Genomic DNA, 11,615 nt, shown 5'->3' on the forward strand with positions numbered 1-11,615 from the left:
CGTTCAGTTTACATTTGTTCAGTTACTGATGGCATCACTGACACCTGACTCACCAAACTGGTCTTCTAGAAAGAACCATGGACTCCCAGGGCTCAAGATGCTCAAGAGGCGACCTGGGCTCCTCAGCCTGCCCCCTGATCCTGGTAGGGAATTGCCTCTCCAACCTGCAGGACACATGCCCTGGTCCTTTGCTGCAAGTCTGACAGTGACGTGGCCTTAATGTCACCAGGCAGCCCTCAGGACTGGGACTGTTTTTGTTTGTTTGTTTTGATTTGGCCTCACCTCACAGCTGGTAGGTATCTTAGCTCCCCAACCGGAGATTGAACCCCGGCCATGGCCGTGAAAGAGCCTAACCAATGGACTGCCAAGAATCAGACCTGTTAAAAACCTCTTTCCACACTGAGCTTTAGTCAGTTCCCCACCATGGCTCCTATTTCTGCTCTCTGGACCTACTCAGAGCATGTCCAATCCTCTCCTACATGCTAACTCTTCAGGTATTTCAAGACAGCACTCATGTTTCTCTTCTCTGCTCCTCCACTGCCCACGAGTTTAAATGAATTATAGTAAACTTATTTTACCTTTTTAAAGCAAGTAAAAAGTAAGACATTAGCAATATAATGCAGGTGCTGTGCTCCATCCCCAGTCTCATCCTCCGCCTCATGCCCTGTCAGGTATTCTCCACACAAACTCGTAAATATGTGCTGAGTCGCTTCAGTCGTGTCTGACTCTATGTGACCTCACGGACGGCAGCCCGCCTGGCTCCTCTGTCCATGAGAGTCTCCAGGCAAGAATACTGGAGTGGGTTACCACACCCTCTTCCAGGGGATCTTTCCAACGGATCGAATCCCGCGGCTCTTACATCTCCTGCATTGGCAGGCAGGTTCTTTACCACTAGCGCCACTGGGAAGCCCTACTTGCAAATATAAATGTTTACATAATTCTGTGGACTGTGGGCTCTCACAGAAAAGCCTCCGGCGGGAGCAGTGACTAATAGGAGAAAGCAGAAGTCACCATGTTTACGTGTGATGGACATTTACAATCCGTGACTACCGCTGCGCGACTGTGGGCAGTTTGTTCAACCTTAATTCAGTTTCCTCGTCTGTAAAATGGGAATAACAGTTATTGCATGTTTTTTACATTCGGGGGATTAATCTAGACTGGGCTCCTGAATCATTTACGCGTGGTACTTTAAGTCGCTGTTACAACTGTTTTCTCCCTCCCACTTCACAGACGGGGAAGGGCGCCTAGAAGGGGTGAGAGGTTTACGAGGGGTCGCAGCTGGTTAACAGCAGAGTGGAAACTTAAACACAGATCCCTGAAGTCTCCGGCAGGCCCGGGCCCCTGCCTGCTCCCCATCGTGTTGGCGGGGGCCCGCAGACGTCCATCCTGCCAGTGCAGACTAGAAAGTCACCCCTCATCCCGCAGCGCAGACGACACTAGGAGGCCTCTACCAAGTACCCAAGATAACTGCAGCGAGCCCGGGCCTTGGCTGTTTGCCCTTTAGGAAGGGCGGGGGATGGGGGTGGACAACGCTGGCTCCGCAGGAGTAATTCAAGGTTAAAGGCGGTTTTCGGCCTTGCGCAGGCCGCGGCGATCCCACGACGAGAGTGTTCCAACCTTTCGAAGATCACAGCACAGTTTCTACGCGGCGGGCGCACCTCGGGCGGCGGGCCGGGGCGGGGCCCGGGACTCCCGGTCTCGGAACCGCGGGGAGGAGCAGCGCGTCCCGGCCCCGGGGCGTGACCGCGCGCAGGTGCGGCGAGAGGCTCGAGTTTCACTGAAACTTACCTGGTTCTCGGGAGGCGTGCGCGCAGGCTCCAATCAGGGGCCGGCGGGAGGGTGGCTTCCTACCCGAGCCGAGGGGCGAGGGGGACTCAGTTGCGGGGCTGTGGCGGCGGCGGGCTCCCCGTCCGCCCGGCGTCGGCGCTGCTGCAGGATGCGAAGCCCGAGCGCGGCGTGGCTGCTCGGGGGCGTCCTCCTGCTGGCGGCCTCTGCCTCCTGCAACCGCACCGTCGCAGGTGAGAGGCTCGGCTGGGAGGGGTCGTGCTGCTGGGGAGCGGGGGTCTCGGGCGCCGTGGGCTGGAGGCGGACGCCGGGTGGATGCGGGAAGGGTGAGTGCGGCCGCCGCCTCCTCCTCCCCGCACCCGGCGGCTCCGCTCCCGGCTTCGGAGCGGGGGGTCTCCGGGGCCCCAGCTGGGACCACCAGCAGGGGCTGAAGCCTGTGGAAGCGAGCGGAAGACAGCGGGGTGTTCGCGTCTACGGACGACCCGGGGGGCTGAGTCCCTCGCCGCCCCACCAGCCCCAGGTTTCTTTGCAAACACTAGTCATTAAGGAACTTTCGCACACTTTTCAGACTCTCCTGCCTAGTCCTGCGCGACCCGCGGAGTTAGCGAGTTGACGGCCTCAAAGAGCGGGATGGAGCCCGCGGCCTGGGAATTTTCTGAGTCGTTTTCTGAGCCTCCTGCAACTTCTGGAGGCCCCTCTTTGGGGTCGGCCCTCGGCATTCAACCCGCCTCTCCTTCCCCGGGGCCGGCAGCTCCTCTGGGACGGTTCGTGGCGGGAGTGGGAAAGCCAGCGCCGGGCCCTGTTGGTTCTTCGGGTGCCAGGCGCTCGCTCCGGGTTGTAGGCCAGTCGAACAGGTGAACGAATGGAACTTCTTGAACCCTGCTTCACGTTCGAGCAGGTGACCTCTGGGCCCCGGGTTTCCCGGCCCTTCGGTGCCACACCGGCCGCCACCAGGTCCGAAGGCCCGAGGCTGCGCTCCCCGGGCACGGAAGTACCCAGCTTGTGCGCCGCAGCCGGTGCCCGGGGTGTGCTCGGACTTGTCAGGCGGGAGGGGGAATCTCCCCGGCTGAGCTGCTCTCCCAGGGCGTGGGCGCTGTTAGGCCGGGTATTGCCTTCAGTTCAGTTCAGTCGCTCAGTCGTGTCCGACTCTGCGACCCCATGGACTGCAGCACGCCAGGCTTCCCTGTCCAACAACCCCCGGAGCCTACTCAAACTCATACTGTGATGCTAACGGATGAGGAGCCTTAAAAAGGAAGTTTTTGTTTCCGTGCGAAATTTGTAGACCTGTTAGGACAGGTTCTCACTTTTATCCTCTTCATGAAGACATTGTAAAACAGCAAATCACTGTGAATTTGAATCAGAAGCATGTGATTCTTTTCCTTCTGCAGTTACAGAAAAGGGTATTATTATGGTGGATACTTGAAAAACTACACCCCTGGTACACATTTTATTATCAGCGTTAGAATAAAGATATTTTATTTCCTGAAAGTACTGAAACTGTTGAATACATGTCCCTTTACCGTTCTGTTTTTAAACTTACAAACTTAAAATTTAGGGGCAAGGCTTAGTATGTGCAGACATCTTCTGTAAAATGTGAGGATGTGGATTCTTCTAATTTATCATCTAGACAATTCCAATAGGAAGCTTGCCTGAGTCTTTGGCTTGCTCTTGTTTACAAAGTGAGGGACAGGAGCTGGGAGGATTTCTGAAGTATAAGGCACACTTCATTTAACAACACGACAAAGATCAAGTTACTTGTTAAACAGAACTATTCAATATTGCACTTTTTTTCCCTTCCACATACTTTTATTCCTTTGCAGGGTAACTTTGCTAAAGGGTCAGTTCAGTAACAGTGAGACTTTAGGTAGATGGAGCTTTCTTCACAACTTGAAACTAAGTTGATTTTAATTAAGAAACATGGCATCACCAGTGTTTCTGACCTTCAGCACCTGTCTTTGCTCACCCGCTTCAGTCTGGCCCTCATGTATCCCCCTCAGTTTGCAGCAAGACGCATACTAGACTTTTCTTCCCAAAGGTTTTTCCCCGAAACACTGCCTTATGGAAGGGAACTCAGCCTAGAGAGTAACCTTATCATTTCACAGATGGGGGCTGCTGAATTGAGGGGGAGAGGCAAGGAAAACTGTCCATCATACCCCTGCTTTCTTTCCTATCACGTGTGTGTGCGTGCGTGCGTGTGTGTGTGTGTTCTTTACCATCTGAGTGATGGATAGTTACTTCTGTAAATAGTTTTCTCTCTCCCCCAACTGGATCACATACTCCAGGAGGCCAGGGACCCCTAACAGCACCTCCATCACCACGGTCCAACACATCTCTTTCCCTAAAGGACCTCAGTAAATAGTGAATGAAAAATGAAGTAAAGGGACTGACCCAGAGCTTCCTGGCAGTTGATGGCAGTTTGGCATTTAAGTTGGCTTTTTCCAGGTACTTACTTCTTTCCCCCGTGTCACAAGTCTGAGAAGTCCCCTGTAAAGCAGTCATTCCATTTTTCTTTCGGACACTGAAACTTGTGTTCCCTTTGTAATTGGTCATTAATGATACAAGCCGTATGTGATTACTGTAAAGGAAAAATAAGTCCGAAAAGGAGGTGGCATTAATTAAATCACCCTCATTACCCAAAGCATTGCTAACATTTTGGTTTCTAGCCTTTCTCATGCTTTCATACATCCGGTTGCCATTGCTCAGTTGCTAGGCTAGATCCGACTCTTTGCAGCTCCTCTGTCCTCTAATATCTCCTGGAGTTTGCCCAAATTCATGTCCACTGAGTTGGTGATGCTATCTAACCATCTCATCCTCTGCTGCCCTTTTCTCCTTTTGCCTTCAGTCTTCCCCAGCATCAGGGTCTTTTCCAATGAGTAAAAGTAAACATCAGTAATGAGTAAACATCAATGACCAAACATCAGTAGCATGTTAGTAAATAGAAAACATTTTTAATGAATCTTAAAATGTTACCAGTGGATGTATAATAATTTTTAACTGGTCCTCTGTTGATAGACTCTTGGGCTATTCTCCATGTTTTGGAATAAGAGAGGACACTGCAATGAACGTGAAGATGGGACCTTAAATTTGTGTTTGGTCACCTGCCTGACCTTGTAGTTACTAATTAATTTTGATAGGTGATGTTTTAGTGAAGTGCGTGTTTGACTTTCTTATGGTTTTATTAGCTGGGCAAATGTTGAGAGGAAAACACTTCATCCTGAAAGAATACAAGAAATTTGACTAATGTGTCCCTAGAGAGGGTACCAAGTAATGGAAACTTTTCTTTTTTGATCTGTGCTCCCAAAGTTCAGAGCAAAAGAATATTTGGGGGTGAGGAGGATAATAGGGGAACGAACACAAGAGGAGAGTTTAAACAAAAAGAGTAGCTGCTCTACGCCTGCTTGTGTTGGGAGGGTGGGCCGCAGGAGGAAGCTTAATATAGCAAAGAGCAGGTAATGTTTTTAAAGTTAAAAGTGCAAATCAAAAAGGTTAGAAATGAAACATCCCCGTTCTCTCCCTTCTTCACACACAACAGACTTCTTTATGCAGAAATATATGTGTTGTGCAACAGTAGAAGGCTCATACTGTACATGCCGTCCTACCGTTTTTTTAACCTATACGATCTAGTCACTGTCAGTATAGGAAAATCTGCCCATACTTTTGTAGGGGGCACATTATTCATTGTATCAGTTCAGTTCAGTTCAGTCGCTCAGTCGTGTCCGACTCTTTGCGGCCCCATCAATCTCAGCACGCCAGGCCTCCCTGTCCATCACCAACTCCCGGAGTTCACTCAGACTCACGTCCATCGAGTCCGTGATGCCATCCAGCCATCTCATCCTCTGTCGTCCCCTTCTCCTCCTGCCCCCAATCCCTCCCAGCATCAGAGTCTTTTCCAATGAGTCAACTCTTCGCGTGAGGTGGCCAAAGTACCGGAGTTTCATCTTCAGCATCATTCCCTCCAAAGAAATCCCAGGGCTGATCTCCTTGCAGTCCAAGGGACCCTCAAGAGTCTTCTCCAACACCACAGTTCAAAAGCATCAATTCTTTGGCGCTCAGCCTTCTTCACAGTCCAACTCTCACATCCATACATGACCACAGGAAAAACCATAGCCTTGACTAGACAGACCTTAGTCGGCAAAGTAATGTCCCTGCTTTTGAATATGCTGTCTAGGTTGCTCATAACTTTTCTTCCAAGGAGTAAGCGTCTTTTAATTTCATGGCTGCAGTCACCATCTGCAGTGATTTTGGAGCCCAGAAAAATAAAGTCTGACACTGTTTCCACTGTTTCCCCGTCTATTTCCCATGAAGTGATGGGACCGGATGCCATGATCTTTGTTTTCTGAATGTTGAGCTTTAAGCCAACTTTTTCATTCTCCTCTTTCACTTTCATCAAGAGGCTTTTTAGTTCCTCTTCACTTTCTGCCATAAGGGTGGTGTCATCTGCATATCTGAGGTTATTGATATTTCTCCTGGCAATCTTGATTCCAGCTTGTGTTTCTTCCAGTCCAGCGTCTCTCATGATGTACTCTGCATAGAAGTTAAATAAGCAGGGTGACAATAGACAGCCTTGACGTACACCTTTTCCTATTTGGAACCAGTCTGTTGTTCCATGTCCAGTTCTAACTGTTGCTTCCTGACCTGCATACAGATTTCTCAACAGGCAGGTCAGGTGATCTGGTATTCCCATCTCTTTCAGAATTTTCCACAATTTATTGTGATCCACACAGTCAAAGTCTTTGGCATAGTCAATAAAGCAGAAATAGATGTTTTTCTGGAACTCTCTTGCTTTTTCCATGATCCAGCGGATGTTGGCAATTTGATCTCTGGTTCCTCTGCCTTTTCTAAAACCAGCTTGAACATCAGGGAGTTCACGGTTCACGTATTGCTGAAGCCTGGCTTAGAGAATTTTGAGCATTACTTTACTAGCATGTGAGAGGAGTGCAATTGTGCGGTAGTTTGAGCATTCTTTGGCATTGCCTTTCTTTATAAATGCCATAAATTACTGAACTCGCCTTTTTTTGTTTTTCGATGGGCACTGAAACTATCATTTTTGTTTTACCATGGTAAATATTCTTGTACATACACTATTTTTGTGTACTTTAGCTAGTATGCATGCAGAACAAATTCCTAGCAGTAAATCAGTGGGCCATAGGGCAAGCACACTTAAAATTTTTGATATTTTGCCAAATTGCCCTTTGACTAGATTACACCAGTTTACACGCCTCTGAAAAAGCAATCCAAATGACATAGAAGGGTATAAAGGTAAAAAAAAAGTAAACTTCTCCCCTCCCCACCCATTTTACTCTAGAGGTGGCAGAGGTTATGGTGTAGTGGATGTTTTCCTAGACTTCAGATTTGTTGACAAATTATAACTTTGTTATATAGATGGAAGCATATTATTCCACCAGTTGCTTTCTCAGTTGACACTATATCGTGACTATCATTGCATTTCAGTGTTTATTAAGTAGTTCATCTTCACCCTGTGAAATAGAAATGATGTTGTCTGCTTTACAGAAGGGTTAGAAGCTGGGACGGCATCTGTTCTAGACGAGTTCTCTGAGTTGAGGACCCTGTATGAGGTAGAAGCCTGTGCCCTGTGCTGGAAGGGCTTCAGGGCACGTTGAGCAGCAGCTCGACATTTACCAGTGTTAGTACTGGGTAGTTCTAGCACTACTCAGTTACACCAAGTGGCACGCTGGTCGTGTGCTCTGCCCCTGGGTCGATGGACACAGCTAATATGAATGGTATTTTAGAGTGCAGTCATTCAGGCTTCTATGTGCGAATATTCTCAGGAAATCTTTCTTCCTAACTCTTTGAATCCTTCCCTACCTTTTTGTAGTATTTCTGGCTCCTTCCCCACCCCCCCTTCTTTATTTGAGTATCCTTACATAAAATAGTTTTTTATCTCTTTGCGTGAACTTTTGGGACCTGGTATATGTTTATTTTTATGGAAAATTCTAGACACATGAAGATAGAATGTTGCAGTGAATCCCTGGTACCCCTCAGTCAGCTTTAGTAATGACACCTCAGCCTACTTCCTGCCTTCCATCAGGTGTCATTCTTTAACAGGTTTATTAAGATGTAACCTGCAAACCATACAGTTCACCTGTTCAAAGTCTACAATTCAGTGCTTTTTAGACTATTCACAGATAATCTATCCATCACCACAATCAACTTTAGAATATTTTTTTACCCTATAAGAACACTCCACCCATTCCTTAGCCATCATCCCCCAGTTTGCCCCATTCCCCAGCTCCTGGCAACCACTCATCTGTATTTTGTCTGTGGATTTGCCTATTCAGAACACTTATTATAAATGGACCCCTACAGTACATACTCCGGAGGCTTCTTTCAAAAGCACAACCTTTTCAAGCTTCGCCTGTGTTGTAGCATGTAGCGGTACTTCATTTCCTTTTATTGCTAAGTCATGTTCCATTGTAGGCATAGACCACATTTTGTTTATCCATTCATCAGCTGATGGACATCTGGGTTATTTCTCCTTTGGGGCTGTAATGAATAATGCTGTTCTGAACATTCCTGTACAGGTTTCCATGTTTTCCTGTGTCCTGGGTATATACTTAGGAGTAGGAATTGCTGGGTTGTACGGCAATTCTATGGTGAACCGTTCAAGGAACTGCCAGATGGTTTTGCACAGTGACTGTACCACTTTACCTTCCCACCAGCCATGTCTTAGGTAGAAGAGGAAAAAATGATGACAACACATGCAAGTTATCAGATAAGCTTGTGAGTAGGTTGAACATCCTCCCTGGCATAAACGTGCCATGGTGAAGGGCTGCTCTTCCCCAGAAATAAAGTCAGGGTCTTCTGGGTCCTTACATTGCCCTTCACTTTGTTCTGTAGGTTGATGGACACTTGGTTGGGGCAGGATGTAGGCTGGCCATGCCATTCATTCGTGATTTCGAAAGTTTAATTCATAATATGGGGATGAAAGTGGACGTTGTTAAAGCTTAGCATATTACTTGCTTAAATGTCAGAATACAAATTTGTCTGAACAGAAATCGTGCACCCAGCTGCCCGGTGACCTTGAGGTCAGAAGGCTTGCTGCCCGCTCTTCTCCTTGGGCAGGTCTCCAGGAAGCCCTCAGAGAAGCGGGAGACCCCTGCCCTGGCTGAGGCTGTCCTTGTGTCTAGAGAGACAGTCTGAGCTCCTGGGAACCTCGCTGTGTTGGACTTTGGGCTAAGGAGTGATGGGCCAGGCTGAGTTGTTTTGCAGCGCAATGAGATAGATGGCCATTATGAGAACAGTTGGAGACTGATGAGTGTGGACAGTTTGTAGAACTAAATGGTATACTGTCAGTTTTTTCCAGGATTCATAGAAATCATTGTTATGTTGTACACATACTTCATAACCCTCCCATTAAAAAAAATACCCATTGTAAAAACACACACATGCACACACACACACACAGCAGGGGGACTTCCCTAGTGGTCCAGAAGTTCAGACTTCATCTTTCAACGCAGGTGGTGCAGGCTCGATCCCTGGTCAGGTAGCGAAGATCCCACGTGCCACATGGCCAAAAACCCGAAACATAAAATAGAAGCAATATTGTAACAAATTCAGTAAAGACTTAAAAAATAGAAAATTAGGATTAAAAAAAATAACAAAAATAACACAGCAGGCACACAAATCCAGACCATAGAAATCCTAGTAATCCCACCACCCATCAGAAGCCCCTGGAGGCATTCTGGGTGCCCCTCCTCCTGTCTTCTTTCTCTTCCTTCACGCAGTGCGGGAAACTTTCTTCATCTACACTGCCCTGGAGAAAGGCAGGCTCGCCTAACGCTGTCCTTTCCGGCTTCTGCTGTTCTTTCTCAGTCCGTCTCACTGCTTCTTTTTCTCCTCAGCTGCTGTCCTCCTATTCTCCTCTGCCCGAGCTTTCAGGTGGTGACTGGAGTGCTGGGCACCATCTTGCCCATGACCTTCCCACCAGCCGTTCTTTCTCTGAAGCGCTTGTATTTGGACAAACCAGCATCTCTGCGGAAACACTGATTTCTGTAATGACCCTTGTCCACCTTGCCCTTCTTGTGCAGGAGACAAGAGACTGTCTAAAGGAAGAAGCCTCATTGGTAACGTGGATAAGTCACCTGTGGTCACTGGCAGAGGCGTGACAGTGAAACCAGGCTTTTCCGTGGATGAGTTTTCTACCTCCGTCCTCACTGGAAAGCTGACCACTGTCTTTCTTCCAGTTGTCTACACGATCGTATTCGTGGTTGGTTTGCCAAGCAATGGCATGGCCCTGTGGGTCTTTGTTTTCCGAACAAAGAAGAAGCACCCCGCTGTGATTTACATGGCCAACCTGGCCTTGGCCGACCTCCTCTCGGTTACCTGGTTCCCTTTGAAGATCGCGTATCACATCCATGGCAACAACTGGATTTACGGGGAGTCTCTTTGCAAGGTGCTCATTGGCTTTTTCTACGGCAACATGTACTGCTCCATCCTCTTCATGACCTGCCTCAGCGTGCAGAGATACTGGGTCATCGTGAACCCCATGGTGCACCCCAAGAAGCAGGCAAACATTGCCATCGGCGTCTCCCTGGGAATATGGCTGCTCATTCTGCTGCTTACCATCCCCTTGTACGCCGTAAAGCAGACCTCCTACATCCCGGCCCTTAACATCACGACCTGTCACGACGTTTTGCCGGAGGAGGTGCTGGTGGGAGACATGTTCAACTACTTCCTGTCTCTGGCCATTGGAGTCTTTCTGTTCCCAGCCTTCCTCACGGCCTCGGCCTACGTGCTCATGATCCGGACCCTCCAGTCTTCTGCCATGGATGAGAGCTCAGGAAAGAAGAGGCGGAGGGCCATCAAGCTCATTGTCACCGTCCTGGCCATGTACCTGATCTGCTTCACGCCCAGTAACCTTCTGCTCGTGGTGCACTACTTCCTGATTAAGACCTGGGGCCAGAGTCACGTCTACGCCCTGTACATCGCGGCCCTCTGCCTCTCCACCCTCAACAGCTGCATCGACCCCTTTGTCTATTACTTCGTTTCACAGGACTTCCGGGACCACGCCAAGAACGCTCTTCTCTGCCGGAGCGTCCGTACTGTAAAGCGGATGCAGGTATCCCTCTCCTCAAAGAAATTCTCGGGGAAATCCAGCTCTTACTCTTCAAGTTCGACCAGTGTCAAAGGCTCCTACTGAGTGGTCCGGTTCCTCAATGGAAGTTCTGCTGGAGGCTTTGGGGCCTGCTTACCATTCCGGAGATGCTTCTGTTGTCTCCTAACCAAGTAGGTTTCACCACATACCATGTATATGCAGCACCTCTCAGGGTTGCCGGAAGCTTCCCTGTTTGCATGGGGAAAGTCCTCCAAATTCACATGGAATGTCAGTTTCAGAATTCCTCTACTCAGGGGCTCCCAGAAATGGAACTGATTGAACCAGACTTTGCAGACGGTACAGAAAAGACGGAAACCCCATGATGTGCAAAGACTAGTCTTGGCGTGAAGGTTTAAGTTTTTAGCTCCAACTACATCTCTTTTACATCTGGGGTCGGTCCAGCTGCATTAGGGCTTCAGGGCCCTCAGAGAAGATCAGTACAGTTGACTGGCTATACACATGAGAAAACTAAAGAGGTTGGGGAGCTGCCCCAAGTCAGGTTTCCAGCCAACAGCAACAGGTTTGAATGGTGGGGTTCTTGTACCACTTCATCAAAATCATTGTGCATCTTGTTTGAAAATGTAGATTTATCGTACTCAGGAATCAGAGCTCAGAGTCTGGGGCAGGGCCCAGGAACCTGCATTTTAACAAGTCTTTCTTACACTCCAGTGTTTGGGAACCTTTGGTCTGGGTACTGCTTCCAGGAGCCATGGCA

At 48.6% G+C, this 11,615-nt stretch overlaps 1 protein-coding gene across 1 annotated transcript; it reads left to right on the forward strand.

Moving 5' to 3' along the window:
* The first annotated feature begins 1,936 nt into the window (after nt 1-1,936).
* F2RL1 (F2R like trypsin receptor 1) lies at nt 1,937-10,945 on the forward strand. Its single transcript, XM_052647286.1, has 2 exons — nt 1,937-2,018; nt 9,834-10,945. Exons 1-2 carry the CDS (start codon nt 1,937-1,939, stop codon nt 10,943-10,945), a joined length of 1,194 nt encoding a protein of 397 aa, XP_052503246.1.
* The last annotated feature ends 670 nt before the right edge of the window (nt 10,946-11,615 follow it).

Source organism: Budorcas taxicolor, chromosome 10 (assembly GCF_023091745.1).
Source record: "Budorcas taxicolor isolate Tak-1 chromosome 10, Takin1.1, whole genome shotgun sequence".
NCBI classification, from domain to species: Eukaryota; Metazoa; Chordata; class Mammalia; order Artiodactyla; family Bovidae; genus Budorcas; species Budorcas taxicolor.